The following is a 16,059-nucleotide window of genomic DNA, read 5'->3' as shown; positions in this document are numbered from 1 at the left end:
TGTTTTTATGATTTCTAAATAAATATTAGATAACAGAGGAAAAGAACCGGAATCACCTGTACACAATCATCCCTTACAAGTTTCTTCCTCTGTAGCTAGCAAGCCGATCAGTTGTCAAATGGGATGCTTTGAATTCCTTTTTAATACCACACAGGTTCAAGGGACAGACAAACAACTCTCCCACGGGTAAGAAGAAAAGCTGCGCAGAAAGCTCAGCATACCCCAAGGGCAGCGTCACATTCATGAGTGAGTATTGTGTGAGAAAAAGGCTCACCTGTAGCACAGCCCACATACCATTAATAACTTCAAACATGCCTTAAATGTTTGTGAACACACGTGTGTGCATGTGTTTGTATGTTGCACTTTGTTTACCCTCCATGTTTTGGTAGTTAATTTTGGCACAATATTGGGTTAAAATAAGGGGGAAAGGTCACCATAAGTGTGCTATTAAGTTGACCTAGCAAACACATGACACTTTGTCAACCTTATTTAGTTATAGGCTTATAAATGTCTGTATCTAAATTGGTAGTGTCTATTATAACTGTTGAACTGCTGTTATCTGAAAGTGGAAAGAGTGCATATGAGTCTGACCACGTTTCTTTTGATGTTTATAAGTGTGTGCGTGTGTGTGTGTGTGTGTGTGTGTGTGTGTGTGTGTGTGTAAGGACAGCACCCATTAGTTTAAGCCATCTAAAGAACAATTACACTAAGACTAATTTTAAAGTAGCTTGTTTGTCTTTGTGTACCTACACCGATAAGCTCCTGTCACTTAAACGCACCACTTGCCTTGCCAGCTGGCCTGAACCTTGGGTCCGTCCTCCTCAGCAGTTCATTGGCTTCCACAGTACGAACGTCAGCGCTGGGGGCGGGCCCTGACAAGGAGTTTATTGTCAGGAATGTGTAGTAGCATTCAAACTAATTTACCTCACCGACTCTATCACACTCCTGCAGGTCATCATCCCAGCGTTTCTGGATTATCTCCCAGCGGTTTGACACAGCTGCTGTTGGCATCAGTCGACACGTTTATAATGCGAGTTTGTACTTGAGCTCATCAGAAAAACGTCTCTGTTGTGTTTTTTTTTGGAGGAAAAGGATTGTTTTACTTCGAGCACGACTTCAATGCCAGACTCAGCAACGATGAACAGAAACGGAATCATGACAAAAATCCACTCGAGGATAAGGGCAGAGCCGTTCACGGCCAATTACGACTTGGTCGGCAAAGAACTGGGCAGGTGAGTGTTCGTTGCATGAATGATTTCTAGCATTCATTGATGAAACGCTAAGCTTTGAGCTGGCATTGTCTGTGAGTGGAATGGAATTAGTAACAATATTTTGATAATCTTTTTTAAATCTGTTAATCATATTCGATTTTCTCTCTGCACGTTTTAATGAAAAGCGTGTTAATTGAAAATATCCAGTCCCGAATTCAGCCCTTCAGGGAATAGCGCAGAGGGAGATGCGCTTTGGCACGCGCAATGGTGATGCGTTCTTACGCGTATAGTGTGACAGTTTCTGAAAAGTTTCAGAAGTTTCTTAACCATTAACTAAAAGATATGAGGAGATCGATAATGACTTGTGTTCAGATGCTTGGGTCAACCCGTTTTGCGAGATGAATAGGGAGTTAAACCTAAGTTTACAAAGTCCACACACTGCTCTTACGTGTCTGTTGTCTTAGAGGTGACAGCATATTTCTCTTTGGCTTTTGAAAAGCCACAACCTGTTTTATTGTTTCTTCCTATGCCCACTTGTGTGGGCAATTAGATCCTAATGCATCAAGTGCTGAAAATGTAGACTTGCATTAATTGCAGTCACATTTTATGTATCAAGGTATTTACAAGTTTAAAGTGAGGTTGTAGTGTTCAGACCGGCTCTCATGTCCGAGACTGTACCTGTTCATCCTGAAAATGCAGTTTGAAACATGTCATCTATCCTTAGCATCTTTCATGTTGTCAGCAAAACGCATTTTGGGGCTCATTGTTGCTGGTGTGTGCATCCCAGTAACAGAAGTGCACATCCAAGTGGTATTTGAGTGGGGATTCCCCAGTTTGCCAGACAATAATGACCTTCCTCACAAAAGCAGTTGACATTTTGGGATTCACTAAACTGAATAGCTGTTTAATTGCCATTTGTGGTAATTCTGCATCCGTCTTTAACTCCATTATTCACTGCCGGTTTGCTCCTATGCAGTGTGTATTGGGCTTAATAATGAGTCAGTTGGTAGCAGCCAGTTTTCCTTGTCAGACACCCTTGGACATCCTGGGACAGCAGCCAGGACCTGTGGGGGGTGGGATTGGGGCTTTCTATGAGGTATAGGCCACAGCAGCCTCTAAACGCCCCTTCTTCCCCTCTCTCACCCTCATACCTCAGCCTAACATCCTCCTTCCCCTCTCTTCCCAGGAGTCCGACCTAACAACATCCTGAGATCAGGCCTCATAATCGCATTAAGTGCAGGAATGTACATAGCGCTGCATACCAGAAGATCAGCTATAACGTCTGTACATTAGGAGGGGTGATGACCATATTAGAACTGCCTGAGTTTAATTATTTCGCCAAAGATTCTTTTAAGTCTAATGAAGTCAAAGGGAGCAATGAGAACATTTTTATCATCAGACTGTGAATTATCAGTTGTGGTCCCCCTCAGGCCTCTGTATATAAAATGTGTTGTGGCCAACCCAAAAGAAGGAAGTGGTGTGTGTCTGTCTGTGAAGCAGGCAAATAAGAGCTGTGAGAGCTGTCATTTCTCATAGCTCTTCAGACATGAGTCAGTGCCCCACTGAGCGAGACAAAACGCAGACTCCACAGGAAGCCAACTTCTCAATCAAATTATCACCATCTCCGGAACTGCAGGGAATCAGCACATCTCAAAGTTTATGATTTATGCATGGCAGTCTCAGACAGATTCTACCAGGAATACGCCTTCAATGAGCTTATCTACATCAGTGTGTTTGTGGTCCAAACAGTTAACATTCGTGTTAGTCAGAGTTTTCCTAATGTTGTGTATATTAAGGAAACAAATTCAATGTGTAAAACATAACATGAATTAATTGTGATGTTTAACCAGGAGCTTCTGTGCATCAGCCTGCTTACACCTCAGAGTGTGAACAGAGCCGGCTGGAGGATGGCTGAGTTTAGTAACCTCTGACCTGTTGTCAGCCTTTGAAAAGACCTCCTGTTGCTCCTTTCCGTGGCCCGCGGTCATTCCTTTTCACTCTATGTAGTTCCCAGCCCACAGCGAGCTGCTCTGAACTTGGCTACTTAATGATGAAAAGCCTCTGACGGGTTTTGCCTTTTCACTTTGAACAATGAGTTGTCACCATTCTGCGAGACTGGGAAACAGCAAAAGAGAAGGAACAGGCCTCACAGCAGCCGGGGTGGTAGCCAAAACAGCACCAAGCTCGGCCAAAACAGTTGCTGTTTTTGGTCCGCAGCGCAGTGTGCATGGAGTAACGCTGTGTGGGAAAATGACCGACACCATGCTGACGGGACCTCTCTGACTTGGCCACTTCATTTAGATTCTGTCCAGTTCACAGTCATCTTTTCACTTCCTGTGTTCTCTTTTCCCAAGCCTTCTGCTTTGTATCTGTCTTTTGTAGCTCATTAAAACACTGAGATGTTAGTTGGATAAAGATGTTGAGGTTACAGTATCCATGTGAGCATACTGCTTAGGCTCCAACCTGACTGTAACAGCAGTGACCCCCTGCCTGGCCTACCCAGCCGCGGTCAGGTGGGTGGTCCGGTGTCTCGGGCATGCTGTGTTAGCTGACTGGTCAGCTTTTGTACGACTGTCAAAAGAGGAACAGGCTCTGGCCGAGGGTCTGGGCGGAGGTGTCAACACAATTCCATTTGTCCCTGTTGCTGTCAGCTGTGAAGAAAGGGAAGCGAACAAGGCCTCATTATCAGCCTGGGAGGGACGGCTGCTGATTGTGGTCAGCCTGACACAGAAAGGCAATTCTGCACACTTAGGACATCCTGCCCACACCCACAGTTGACCCCTAACAACCCACATTAATCTGTCAATGTCTATGCAGAAAAATGAGTGGTCATGATGAGGTCGAAGAAGTGGATATCCTTTTTAATCTCATGTTTTAGCAGTGACATCCAGCAACCGAGCTGTTGCATCTCTTTGTTTTGTTTGACCTGTAAAGTGGCCTTCTCCTTATCAGGACCCTGCCCACTATTTAGCAGATTGTGCCAAAAACTGTCTGCCTTATCTGCCTCCTGTCAGACCCTCCTGGAGGCTTGAGGGAGAGGGGGAGAAAGGGGGAAAACTCTAACGAATGCCTAATGACGCCTCCTATGCTGAGCATATCAGTGGTCAAAAGTGGCAGCTGTATTTTTCAAATGATGCCGCCTAACCGTCCTATCTCTGAACCGTTCTTTAACCTCGCCCACAGTGTTGTACTCGTGGCCAGTCAGCGGGCTTTCCAAATGTCTTGCACTGTAATCTAAGTTTCACCCCATAGCAGTTTAACTGTCAAGAGTAATTTTAGCCTTTCGTTTGCTGCATTTTAAGTGACCTAAATTTAATCCGGTGGTCCGGTTGGCTACTTGGTTAAAGAACAGAAACATCTCTGACCAAATATATTTGGAAGGCCAGTTATTCCTTCTCCTCACTAATCATTCTCTGCCTTCTTTGTTTTCCAGGGGAAAGTTTGCGGTGGTAAAAAAGTGCATTGAGAAGGCAACAGGGCAGCAGTATGCTGCCAAGTTCCTGCGAAAGCGACGAAAGGGCCAGGACTGCCGCATGGACATCTTAAACGAGATCGCCGTGCTGGAGTCGGCCAAGGCAAACCCCTACGTGGTGGCACTGCATGAGGTCTACGAAACCAACCAGGAAATCATCCTCGTTCTGGAGTGGTAAGAAAATACTGTAGATATTACTAAAACACCACAAAGGTCTTTTACAAGTCTCTAAAGAGAGAGAATCTAAAACACGTTCGAGCCGCCCGGTCTGTCATTTCAAGTTTGTTTGTGTTCAAACACTAATGCAGAAGCCCATGCGCTGCCAATGATATGAGAAAAGGTGATGGATGGTGAACTAAATGGCCTTTTAAACTTTCCTCACTTGTCAGTGTTTTAGCCATGCCAGGAAAACTGGGATCAAATGATTAAGCTCTCCATCATTGGGGAAGATGATCCTTTAATCATCACTTTATCTCTCCCTGACTGGAGGTTGTTTCATGCAGAATGTCTGAAGGATTTTAAGAGACCAAACTGGCTTCTAAAAATTCCCTTCAATATGATTTGGATTCTACTAAATAAGCAAAACATCCTTTATTTTGCGTGACGCAAATGCAATGACGCAAATGTGTTTTCATGTTAATTGTCGGCTTATACATCTCTCTCTGATCTGTGAAAAAAACCTTCCTGACTATGAGTTACTGTATATGCTGGCTGCTGAGGGCGCTGCTGCATCTCACTCAAGTCTTCCTCATCTAAAAGAAAAACAACAGAAAACCACACATACACGTGAAATGCATAGCCTTTAAATGGAAATTTTCTCTCTCTCTGTGGCTTGTGGCTCGTCTCGTTGTCGCCTCGACACCTCAGTTTCTGGTTATGCTGAACGGCTGCCAAGAACTGTCACTTTAAATACCAATGTGGCAGAAGTGCATTATGCTCACTGTGTGAAAATTACAATGTCAAGCAAGAAACGTGTCAGTTAGTTACCGTGAGAACATAATGCTCAGTACTCCAGACGGTGTATTGCCTGTCAACATGCTGGTGACCTGGCTGGCAGCTGAGTCAAGCTGCTCGGTCAGTGACCCACAAAATGTCATCCGGTCCGTCTGGCTCTGGTCTGTTGTGGCATGGTGTTAAATGACATTATGCATCTCACTAAGTGTTCACTGACTGCCCTAATGTTGGCCTCTAATTAGGAGTTGGAAAGGACACTTAGCATCTTAATTACCATGCTCACATTCATTAAAAGAAGATGACTCTGGGCAATTATAAAGCCCCCATCCCCTGACCCTGCTCCTTAACTGCTCACTGTGCAGGCAGGAAGCTGTTTCCTGCCCAGTCCTCAGCAGTCATCCCCATCCCAGACATGGAATGCCTCTGCAGAACAAAGGGTTCTCTGTAGGAGGGGGGCTGTATTTGACCTCCGACTGAAGTGTGAAAGGGGAAGTAGCACCACAGTTCACCCCTGCATGCCTACAGAGAAAACATAGCAGGAGGTCAGCGGGCACTGGTCCACTGTTCTTCTCCAGCTGCCTAATGATGCTGCATCAGGCGTCTAGGAGCACAAAATCAGGCAGCCTGCACATGCACAATTATTTTGTATTAAAGAGCCCTGCAGCTTTTGCACTGCAGCACTCACAGTGAGACCTCGCGGCCACTGAAAAAGCTGCATCTTCAAACTGTCTGACCTCAGCTTTAGTTTTAAGAAGTGCATTCCATTTCCTGTGGGTTTAAATGTAAGCAGCAAGCAAGGTTCCCAAAAGTAGCACACCGCGCTGCTATAGAGTGCTGTCAACACACACATACACTTCTCGCAGCCACAACCACATCCTTGGTAATGTCAGAGAAATGTAAGCGAGAAGTTGACTGCTAATCATCTTTGAAAGTGTATCTCCTGCATGCGTCAGTACCACAGAATCCCCCGTCATAATGACTAGTTTGAGAGATGATCGCTGAGCTCTGAAAACTTTTTGTGCACAGTAGCTGAAATGATTTCTCCAGGAAGAATAGTCTTTTATCTCCTGCTTTTCCACATACACAGAATGTATTGTAAAAGCTTTAATTGGACTGTTAGGGTTAAGACAATTTAGCCAACAGACAGGTTAAAGCTGGAAAGCTGGATGCTCACGTCAAAGAGCACCCAGCTTGGTGGTCAGCCAAAGAGGCATTACTGGCATCATTTGTCTTCAGCTGATCATCTGAGCCTTCTCCTCAATATTTAAAACCACAAACGAGCAGTCACAGCCGGTCAGCTCAAAATGGCTTTGACGACATAGCTTCCACTGCAGAGCCTAAAGGAGGTTGACTTGGTTTACAGCTTTAAAATAGAGACATATTTTCCCCTTATTCCTACTTATTCGGAGATTCAGAGACTTATCTTCAAATGGTTGTTGAGCAGCCTGGTGCAGGGGAGGATGCCTCCCACACACTGAAGTAATGTGTACATTAACTCTTGGAAGGAGGGAGAGCAGGCAGACAGTATTTAGACTTCAGGAAAGTATCAGATCATTCCTAAGTGCTTGGCCAGAATGTGTGCAGTCTGTTGCATTTAAACAAGATTGACTTTATCAAGATGGTAAAGCCTCAGGCCTTCCGCTGACAGCTTAATGAAGCGGTTGAAATACTTTGTCACGTCAAGCCGATAATTGCTCAGACAGGTACTGTAAGAGGTCAAATCTATGTTAAGTTGACAGGTTGAAGTTAATTTTCTATTTAACACCAACTCAGTTAAAGCAAAAGCATCCCTCAGACCACACTCATTTCCTCTCTCAAATGAAAACACTAACACAAGGCTTGTTTACCTGTCGTATAATGAGTGCAGAGTTTCACTGTAGTAACTCTTTGGGGGTTGTAAAGTGGGATTGAGTATGTTTGCAACAAGCGGGGTAGGTGGCAGGTCAAGTATTTGGTGCTGGGAGCAAAAAAAAGATTATGCGGACCAATGACGGATATCCTTAAAATCCCCAAAAACATGGTAGCTATTTTCACAGCTGAAGATAGTAAAGAGTTCGGAGTTGGGAGGCTGGTTATGTAACCGTCATGCCGAGGGCACAAAGTTTTCCTCTGCAGATAAAAAGCATGTGTGCCATCTAAATCCCCGACACATGGCTTGGGTTTTTTGGGTGAACTGTCAGCTTGAGGCAGCGATCTGAGTGATGGAGCATCCAACGCAAATCCACCATGACTCCACCTCACTTAAAGTTGTTACACAAGAGCAGCAAGACCAGGCAGGAATCTCACTATTCCCTCCACAAAAATGTGAGATGTAACCATCAAGTCTTCTTATTACTTGATTCCAAAAAAGGGTAATCTTATGCAGCCTCAGGCTCATACAGTATCAAGTTACCAACTTCACACCTCGTCTCTAACACCTTCTCTGGCTACTTTCACATTCTGTTCCTCTCTACTTTAAGAAAATGTCAGGGTTTGCTTGAATTTCCCCTGTTTTGATTAATTAAGTTAAACTGAAGTATATCAGACTTTATTGGGCCTTATCTGAACCTGTTGTAAGCTGATATGAGCCTTCTTATCTCCTGTAATATAGCTGAATAGGGGAAGGTACATGCAGAGGCAGTGTACCTAAAATAATATTGATTCATGTTGGACTTGTGTGCAGTGTGTACATGTGGATAGACTTTGTGCCTCCAAGCCAAAGTACACCAATAAGGGCACATGATGTTACATAATTAAGAATAAAGTGGAAATCACTTTTGCACTAATGGGATGGGTTGGAATTTTCTATTGTCAGCCTCTGCGGTTCAGACAGAGAGGAAGGGCGTATTTGTACAGTTTAAGGCGCAATTTATTATGACAAGTTCAAATGCATAATCAAAAAATGAAACAAGCCAAACTAAACTCCATGTACAGTTCTTTTCCTTTCATCTTATCCTTGTTTTGTTTTCTCACTTTTCCTTCCGGTGCTTTCCTTCCAGTGCTGCCGGTGGAGAGATCTTCGACCAATGTGTTGCTGATAACGATGAGGCCTTCACAGAGGAAGATGTGATCCGGCTGGCCAAGCAGATCCTGACTGGTGTGGCCTTCCTGCATCGCAACAATGTGGTGCACCTGGACCTGAAAGTAAGTCTACTGAAACATAATATGTCAATATAGGACAGTCTATTCCCTCGAGTGGCAGGCTGAGGGAGGTATTATTCCTGTTATGCAACCGCAAGTCATGCAGTGTGTCACGACCCTGTTCCCACGAGGAATCAGTCAGTAAAGGAACCAGACTGAACTATCATCTTTTCATTAACGGGGCCCTGAGGAAACAAGGCATCTATGCTATTTTCCTTCTACTTATCATCTCTCAAATGAACCATGTATCTGGTTTCTCAGAACACATGTTGGATTCTTTTAAAAGAAAAAAGGGGAATGAATGGAAAAGTTTTATCACTTTGAGTACACCACATCCTTGGTTGAGCTAGACTGATAGTTTAAAACATGTTGGTGCATATTGACACAGGTTAGCGCTTTGAAGAGGTGACTCGTTTGCACTCTTCAGTCGCACTTGAACTTTGAGAGACAAGTCGGCCTTGGCCTATTTTTTCCTCTTGTCTTTATCTCAGAAGTTCAAACTAACTTTGGAATCCAGCCAGACTGGCAAACACACAACTGTGCTTACCTCAAAGTCGCACTGCTTGCAAACACAAACAATGAAGCCATCCGAGTGTTTGGCAGGAATATCCTATTTGTGTAAAAGACTCATCTGATTGGCTCAGAAGATAATCTCAGTGGAGCAGCGAGATGCTGACTGACAAACCAGACCCTAAATCCACTTGGGACCATTAAAGTTCTTTGACTTATTCACATTGACATGTAGCTTAGACATTAGAAGTCAGTCCTCAGGCCTCTTGAATAGTCATTAGGGATTATGTAACCAAACTCAGCCTAATCTGTTTGTTCTTCTTCTTCAGCCCCAGAACATCTTGCTGACCAGTGCCAGACCTCTGGGGGACATTCGTATTGTTGACTTTGGCTTGTCCAGACGCATGGACAACATCACAGAAGTCAGGGAAATCCTGGGTACCCCAGAGTATGTGGGTGAGTCCTGCTCTCAGCTCCTACATACCAAGAATCACCTGTGTCTTCTCAGTCTGAGCGCTGACTAAATCGGGCCTTGTGTTTCTGTTGCAGCACCAGAGATCCTGAGCTACGAGCCAATCAGCACTGCTACAGACATGTGGTAAGTTAGCAACTGTAGTTAATAAAGTATTTCCACTCATTTTATAGGGTTATTTTTACTTCTTGAAATGAGACATATTCAGGACACTGTCACACGCAGAAGACAGTCTAGACCTTTTATGACGACATCATCTTTGCAGAATACTTACAGCCAAATCTATTGTGCAGCATTGTGTCGCAAACCACATTCTGAAACCGTTGAAGATGACAAATTGCCTCATGACCCCCTCCCCTTCCTCCCCCCTCTCTGCCAGGAGTATTGGGGTTCTGACATACGTCATGCTGACAGGCGAGTCTCCCTTCCAGGGTAATGAAAAGCAGCAGACTTTCCTCAACATCTCCCAGGTCAATGTGGACTACTCGCAGGACACGTTTGAGGGGATCTCCTCCATGGCTGTTGACTTCATCAAGTCCCTGCTGATTAAAAACCCCAGGTGAGACGGTTTACAGTAAAGGTGGAGATATGATCAGATGTTCTGGTTTGTGCTAAAACTAAAAAGTTTCCATCAGCAGTACTTTGAGCTGATTTACACATCAAGGATGTGAGTCAGTTTCACACCGACACGGAAGTACATCCGCATACGTCTACATGAGTGTGTGTGGTAACAAGATTTATGTCACTTTGACGAGTAACTTCCTCTTGCAAATTTCTTTGTAACCTCATCATTTAGAAATGAAGACACTATTAATTCCAGTATCTCTACACCAAACACTGATGCATGAGCTTTAAGTGTAACCATGTAATTATGTAATTATAAAAGGGTTTTCAATGGACGCTTTATAACCATATATTTGTTTAATTTAATTCTAACCCCAGTTCTTTTTGAGTGCTCCAACACTGAGCCCTTAATGTCACCACAATTCATTATTTAGAAAAGTATCAGCAGATTCTGTCTCACATCCAGAGCAGTAATCTCCTGTCAGTATCCTTTAGCTGCAGCAGATTACTGGTAGATTTGGAAGAAGGGGAAGATTCCTCAGTGTTTGAGTAATGGTGGAGGGGAAAGAATCTTTGGTGCAAAAAGTGTTGTTTGGGGGTTTTTCAAACCAAGTGTTGAAAAAGAATATTGCTGATGTCTGTGGGAATGGATTGACAGAATCGGATAATCCAGGCAATCCATCGGTTATGTAAACTCTAAGAAAATTTCCACTCATCCACAGTGTTATTGTGTTTGTGTGTACAGGAAGAGAGCCACAGCAGAAGAAAGCCTCAACCACCCTTGGCTGAACCAGCTTCCTCATCTTCATTCCCACCCACTCCTCCACGCTAGCCCGGCTTCTTCGTTGGATGAGCCGGAGTCAAGTCTGTCAGAGTCAGAGCCCGAGAGCCCGACTGACTCCCCTGAGCTTGAATTGTCATTCCTCACTTACCCGAGCCAGGGTGAGCTGAAGACGGGCCGTGACACCTTCTCATTCGGCGAGCCCCCCTTTCCCACGCGAACTGAGATAAAGCAGGAGGTCATCTGCTGAAAGACATTTCCCAGGTGGAGAGAGACTGAATGATTTTGAACTCCACGCAGCAGATGCTGAAAGCCAGTGAGCCTGCAGCTTCCTGGTCTTGTTCTGACTCAGAGCCATGCTTTGTGGATGCTGTATGCCTGCCACTGGCTGCTTCTACTGCTGTGATGTCTGTGTGTACTGTCATACCTCTGAATGTGTGTGTTTGAATAATGCACGCTACTCTGTGCTGGTTTATGATTGCATGGAAAGAATGTGAGAGGAATGAAGATGCAGAGAGAGAAAACACACGAGGACTTTGTCGCAGGACTGCACTGCTGCCTTACAAAGTGACAGAACTAAACATGGCTCAGCATAACACAGTGGTTAGTTCTCCACTGCACGCACACTGGTTTCTCCTTTTACCTAATTAGCCTTTGAACTGTGTTTTTTAGAGGAGAGGCAGTCTCCAGCTTCTTTGGGAAATGACTTCACTCACTGTGTGCGCTCATCATAACAAGTTCTGCTTCAGCTGACCCAGACATACCTTCTGTGATGAGTTTAAAGGAAGTAAAGAGTTTTGACAGATGTTTTTTTTCTTTACAAAAGAACGAATGCAAAGGACAGCACCTACGCTGAAGCCACATGTTAACTTTTCCATGTTTATGTGTTTATTTATGAATGTTTGTTGTACCACTTCACCCCCTTAAATATACAAAGCCACACAACGGCCTGAGTTTTAGATGGAAAAGGTAGCCTTCTTATTTAAAGGACAATCTTAAGCACTTTTTTTTTTAATTGAATTTCCATCTCATAGTAAGAAACCAAAGGCTCATCAAGCACAGTCAGCTGTCACACAATGTATTGTACATATGCACCATTTTCCATTACACAACTGTTTGGGTCACATTACCTTTTTTTTCACAAGTGCCACTTCGCGAACTCACTTCTGCGTTCATTTTTTTTATTTGTTTTGTTTGCTTTTGCACAAGTTGCACAATTTTCTTTTGTACTTAACTGCGAGGTTGCCACAAGATTTTGCATTATTAAAATATTTTGAAAACATCAGTCATGGAAAGAGAGAATAAAGTTGGTTAAAAGTAAAGGTTTTATGATTAGAACAGATGAAGTGGTCAACGGAAGGGTTTGTAACAATATAATGTTTGCCTTCAGATGTTTGGGAGCAGAGAAATTGAGAAGAATTTCTCAATAACGAACTGAAATGTGTAATGTGAGTTAGTATTAAGGTTAAAAGATCATTGATGTCTTTTTTTTTTTTTTACCATTGTATGAATGTTAATATCATTATTAATGTCTTATTTTGTAAATTAACTTTTACTTATTCCTGTTGTTTTCTGCTCATGATTTTCAGGCAGGTTTGCACTTTTTTTTGTTTTGTTGAAATGAATAAATTCTGATGGCATGCATTGCAAAATGTAAAGAAGCAAAAATACACGTGCATTTTGTATCAAACCTTTCTGCTTGAGTCTTTTTATTGCAGCAATAGCGATGACAAACACAAATACGATTCATTCAAAAGCAATCAACTTAGCTTATCACTATTTAATTTAATTTGAGGGGTCAGTTTCTAAGAACTTAAACAGTGACACAATATTATTCTAGATTTGGGTGGAGTGATTTATTCAAATTCAGGCTTGTTTTTCCAATTTAGTGGTATTTTTCCTCCACAGATCGCTACCAGGAAATCATTTTTTGGCCACTGCTCCTGGCATAGCTCTCGGAACAGCACCTCGCAGCTCTTTTGCCACTGAAAAACTTTGTGTATTTTAGTTTATCATCAAATATCTGCAAAACTACTGTCAATCCCATCATCCTCAGCTGGACTTTATGTTTAGTGCTAATTAGCAAATTATAACAAGGTTAAACACTAATCTAAACTTTAACGTAATGATTATACCTGTTTTATGTAGCATGTTAGCATTAGCCTTTTGCAAAAAACACGTGACATGTCGAAATACATTTTTTGTGTACGTTTCTTATATCGTTCTCTATTCTGTCTAATGTATCATCCCACCACATATTCTTTTTCCACTGTAAGACCTCATATGTTCTCAGTATACAATAATGCTGATCATAGAGGCCAATACCATTCAGGGTTTCCAACAGTTCACCTGTGTATGTAGTCAGGAGAAAAGCAGATTCCAAACCAAAAAAGATTCCTTGTGTTTGAACTGGATCACATGTAAAGCATCTGCTTTTCCTCTCAGCATGTCTATTTAGAGAAACCAAGTATCATAAAGAAAATAAAAGTCCTCTCTCGGGCTAGTCTTCCAGAAATATCCAGCAGCCTCTCTGAACAGGAAATGCCAGCATCCTGTGAAGAGGAAAACAGAGTAATGCTTTCCACTGTTGTAAAGTTTCTGTCTCTTTCTGACTTTGCCCCATGAACACACATTCTTGTTCTTGTTTATTTGTCAGGTTAAACAATACCCCTGTCTGCCAGTATCCTGCATACTTGCTTTAATGCGCTCTTCCTCCTATGGTCGGCATTGAGCCAGTTCAGCTCCGCTGTGGCCAGTAAGCAGAAAGGGGGGCTCCCTGAAGGGTCCTGCTCCGGTGGCTCTTGGCCGGACCGTCCACTTCCCCTAAAGAAAATCCTGCTGCTGCTTGGAGCTGAGGAATGCCAGAAATGTTCAGAACTTACTCCTTCCTTTTTTTTTCTAACCTTGTTTTTATGCCTCTTTTCCCTCCTGGCTTTCTTGGGGTCTGTTTTCTCAGTGGGGGGTGGTATTGTTTCCATATTACATACAGCACTGGTACATAGTACTAGGCCCCTCTACACACACAAACATATGCAGTTATTGAAGTGGTTGATTAAGTGGCTGTTTCTCAGAAGGACTCTCAGGATCAGCGGATGTGACTTTGATATTTACGGTGACCATTAGAGGATGATTTAAGACAGATGTGGAGGCAGTTTGTTCTGTCTGCTGACTGCTGAGTGTCCTACTAAGACAGATTTTGTGGTGTAAAAGCACTTCGGTCCCAGATATCCAAACAAATACAAGGAGTGGACAAAAAGTTTACAATAACATCCAGATAACCTGCTTACAACAGATTCTGTGGAGTGAATGTGGGGTCATGCTTAATGGTTTTTGAAGGTAATCAGACAACAAAAACTGCTTTCAAAAATTGGAAAATCCATTTTTCTCTCTTGTGTGTAACAACAACTTGTGTGTCCAAACAGAGAACATTCATATAACAAATATTGATACTTTGCACCATATGAAACCTTGTGTCTGACATCTGCTGGGCCGTAAGGTGTTTTGCTGTAGGCACGCAGCAGGCCTTTCATCTCATGTTAACCAGCTGCACTTCCTAAAGTCAAGTCTGTCAGCGCCTCCAGCCATAACACATTGATCCCCTGAGGTACGTGAAAATCCATTGCTGGGATTTCAAAACGTTAAGCTCCTGGGAAACTGGAATGGTTACATTCTGCACTATAGGTCATAACAATCAGTTATATAACCAGAAATTGTTTGACAGCAGGCTAAACCTTTAACTGTGCCTTTCCCATCTGTGTGCCACTCACAGCTAAGGAACAAAAAAGGTGTTGTGACTGTAATCAAATATTTGCTTATGTAAAGCACTTATCTTGGCCATAGGCAAATATTTTCTGTTATCTGAGTTGATAAAGAAAACATGTAAGAGAAGCCGACAGTTGTTATTAAAAAGATGAAGATGATGTCATTGCTTTAAGGGAGTCCTATTTATTTACATAAAATAGCTCACAGAGCCAGATGGTACCAAGAACAGCACTAATAGCAGAAAGTACATCAGCAGCACGAAGAACTACAAATAAAGACATGTATAGGATGATAGAGGCCTGAACTGGATCTGTCCCTGTTACGTGTTACACACAAAGGGCAGTGTCACATACCTATAATGTTCTAGGCCGACCTGTTGCCCCCATGAATGACCTCTTTCTGTCACCGGTTAGACACAAATGAAGAGTTCCCAGCTCCTTACAGCGATCACCTCACCCTATCTGCACAATCCTCTGCTCAGTTGTCTCTCTTTGTTTCTGTAGTGATCATGTATTTTGCTCTCCCTGTCTCCCTTAATCTCCCTATCTCTAGATCTCTTTCTCTGCCCCCGTTTTCTCAGAAGCCTTGCACCTTATATAATAGGGAAATTCCTTTACGCTTATGGTCTTCATTATAGTCCACTGATGTCAGAGAACTCACGAAAGTGTGTGTGGGGGGTGAGGACACTCTACTTCTCCAACATTATTCATTTTTAACCCTCATTGTAGACGAATAGGCAGATGATCTTGATCGCTCATTGTATGGCTAAATCATATTATTTTTGGAATCTGCTCAATTGACATCCTCAATAGTCTGACCTTTCAGTCACTCCCTCCAGATTAGTTCACTCCTGCTACATTCCAGCGTTGATCTTGGTGCTAACCTCCCCAAAGATGTTAAAGATCCACATAAAGCCCACAATAAGTTCAAGAATTATGGCCTCTTTATACTGATTAATATCAGGGGCTGGCAGAAGTTACCTTAAGGGGATGGAAACAGGAAAAAAATCCTCACAGATACGTAAGATTCTGGCTCCTACAGTCACAAGCTGCTGTAGTATTTCATAGAGGTAAGACCAAGCATCAAGAATCAAAGCGTGGCTCCATGTTTGCTTACTCGATGTTGACCGGGACAGATGATGGAAAACATTTCTTTCACGTGTCCCTGCGATACTTGCAAAAGAAAAACAGTGAGGAAGAAAGAATTTCCCGAA

General features: G+C 42.9%; 1 protein-coding gene across 1 annotated transcript; it reads left to right on the top strand.

Annotated features, from left to right (window-relative positions):
* Window positions 1-930: 930 nt before the first annotated feature.
* On the top strand, window positions 931-12,774 carry stk17al (serine/threonine kinase 17a like). Its single transcript, XM_069674495.1, has 7 exons — window positions 931-1,232; window positions 4,645-4,857; window positions 8,616-8,760; window positions 9,597-9,723; window positions 9,817-9,865; window positions 10,119-10,298; window positions 11,049-12,774. Exons 1-7 carry the CDS (start codon window positions 1,120-1,122, stop codon window positions 11,332-11,334), a joined length of 1,113 nt encoding a protein of 370 aa, XP_069530596.1. The 5' UTR covers window positions 931-1,119; the 3' UTR covers window positions 11,335-12,774.
* Window positions 12,775-16,059: the final 3,285 nt, after the last annotated feature.

Source organism: Semicossyphus pulcher, unplaced genomic scaffold (assembly GCF_022749685.1).
Source record: "Semicossyphus pulcher isolate SPU_LCO1_2020_fin unplaced genomic scaffold, fSemPul1.0.p SCAF_23, whole genome shotgun sequence".
Classification (NCBI taxonomy): Eukaryota; Metazoa; Chordata; class Actinopteri; order Labriformes; family Labridae; genus Semicossyphus; species Semicossyphus pulcher.
This window is presented reverse-complemented; position numbering and strand designations above follow the sequence as displayed.

Coding starts and splice junctions, on each gene's coding strand:
- stk17al (XM_069674495.1), top strand. CDS start 1,120: ATGCCAGACTCAGCAACGATGAACAGAAACGGAATCATGACAAAAATC. Junction 8,761..9,596: donor TGGTGCACCTGGACCTGAAA/GTAAGTCTACTG, acceptor CTTCTTCTTCAG/CCCCAGAACATCTTGCTGAC. Junction 9,724..9,816: donor GGGTACCCCAGAGTATGTGG/GTGAGTCCTGCT, acceptor TTTCTGTTGCAG/CACCAGAGATCCTGAGCTAC.